Source organism: Onychostruthus taczanowskii, unplaced genomic scaffold (assembly GCF_017590055.1).
Source record: "Onychostruthus taczanowskii isolate IOZ18803 unplaced genomic scaffold, ASM1759005v1 scaffold463, whole genome shotgun sequence".
Lineage (NCBI taxonomy): Eukaryota > Metazoa > Chordata > Aves > Passeriformes > Passeridae > Onychostruthus > Onychostruthus taczanowskii.
In genome coordinates, this window is record NW_024502159.1 from 20,035 (window position 1) to 20,626 (window position 592).

Below are 592 nucleotides of genomic sequence, written 5' to 3' on the forward strand. Positions count from 1 at the left end.
GGGGGGTCTTTGGGGTGTTTGGGGGGGTCTGGGAGTGCTTGGGGGGGGTCCCTGGGGTGTTCAGGGGTCCTTGAGGTGTTCGGGGGCGCAGGGATTTTGAGGGTCCCTGGGGTTTTTGGGGTCCTTGTTTGTGTTTGGGGGTCCCTGAGCTGTTTGGGGGTCCCTGCGTGTGTTCAGGGGTCCCTGGGGTATTCGGGGGTCCCTGTGTGTGTTTGGGGATCTCTGTGCGTGTTCAGGGGTCCCTGAGATATTTGGGGGTCCCTGAGGTTTTTGGGGGGTCCCTGGGGTATACTGCGGTCCTGGAAGTTTTTGGGGGGGGGGGTTTGGGGGTCCCCATCCTGGCGGGGAGTCCCCAGAACCCCCCCCCGGCCCCCTCCCCAGACGTGGACGAGTGTCTGGACGAGTCCAACTGCGTGGACGGAGCGTGCGAGAACACGCGCGGCTCCTTCCGCTGCACCTGCGGGCCGGGGGCGCGCTACCACGCGGGGCTGCGGCGCTGCCTGCCCGCCCCCGAGCCCGGTGAGACCCCCGGGGCACCGGGAGACCCCCCCGGGGCACGGGGAGAACCCCCCCGGGTATCCTCAGACCCCCC

General features: G+C 68.8%; 1 protein-coding gene across 1 annotated transcript in view; it reads left to right on the plus strand.

The window, feature by feature from the left end:
• Positions 1–575, plus strand: part of LOC121341318 (latent-transforming growth factor beta-binding protein 3-like) — a gene marked incomplete at its 3' end in the record, with an annotated part of 17,546 nt that extends 16,971 nt beyond the window's left edge. The window contains exon 13 of the mRNA XM_041414746.1: positions 382–575. Coding sequence (XP_041270680.1) covers positions 382–575 — 194 coding nt within the window. The remainder of the gene's footprint in view (positions 1–381) is intronic.
• Between the last annotated feature and the right edge of the window lie 17 nt (positions 576–592).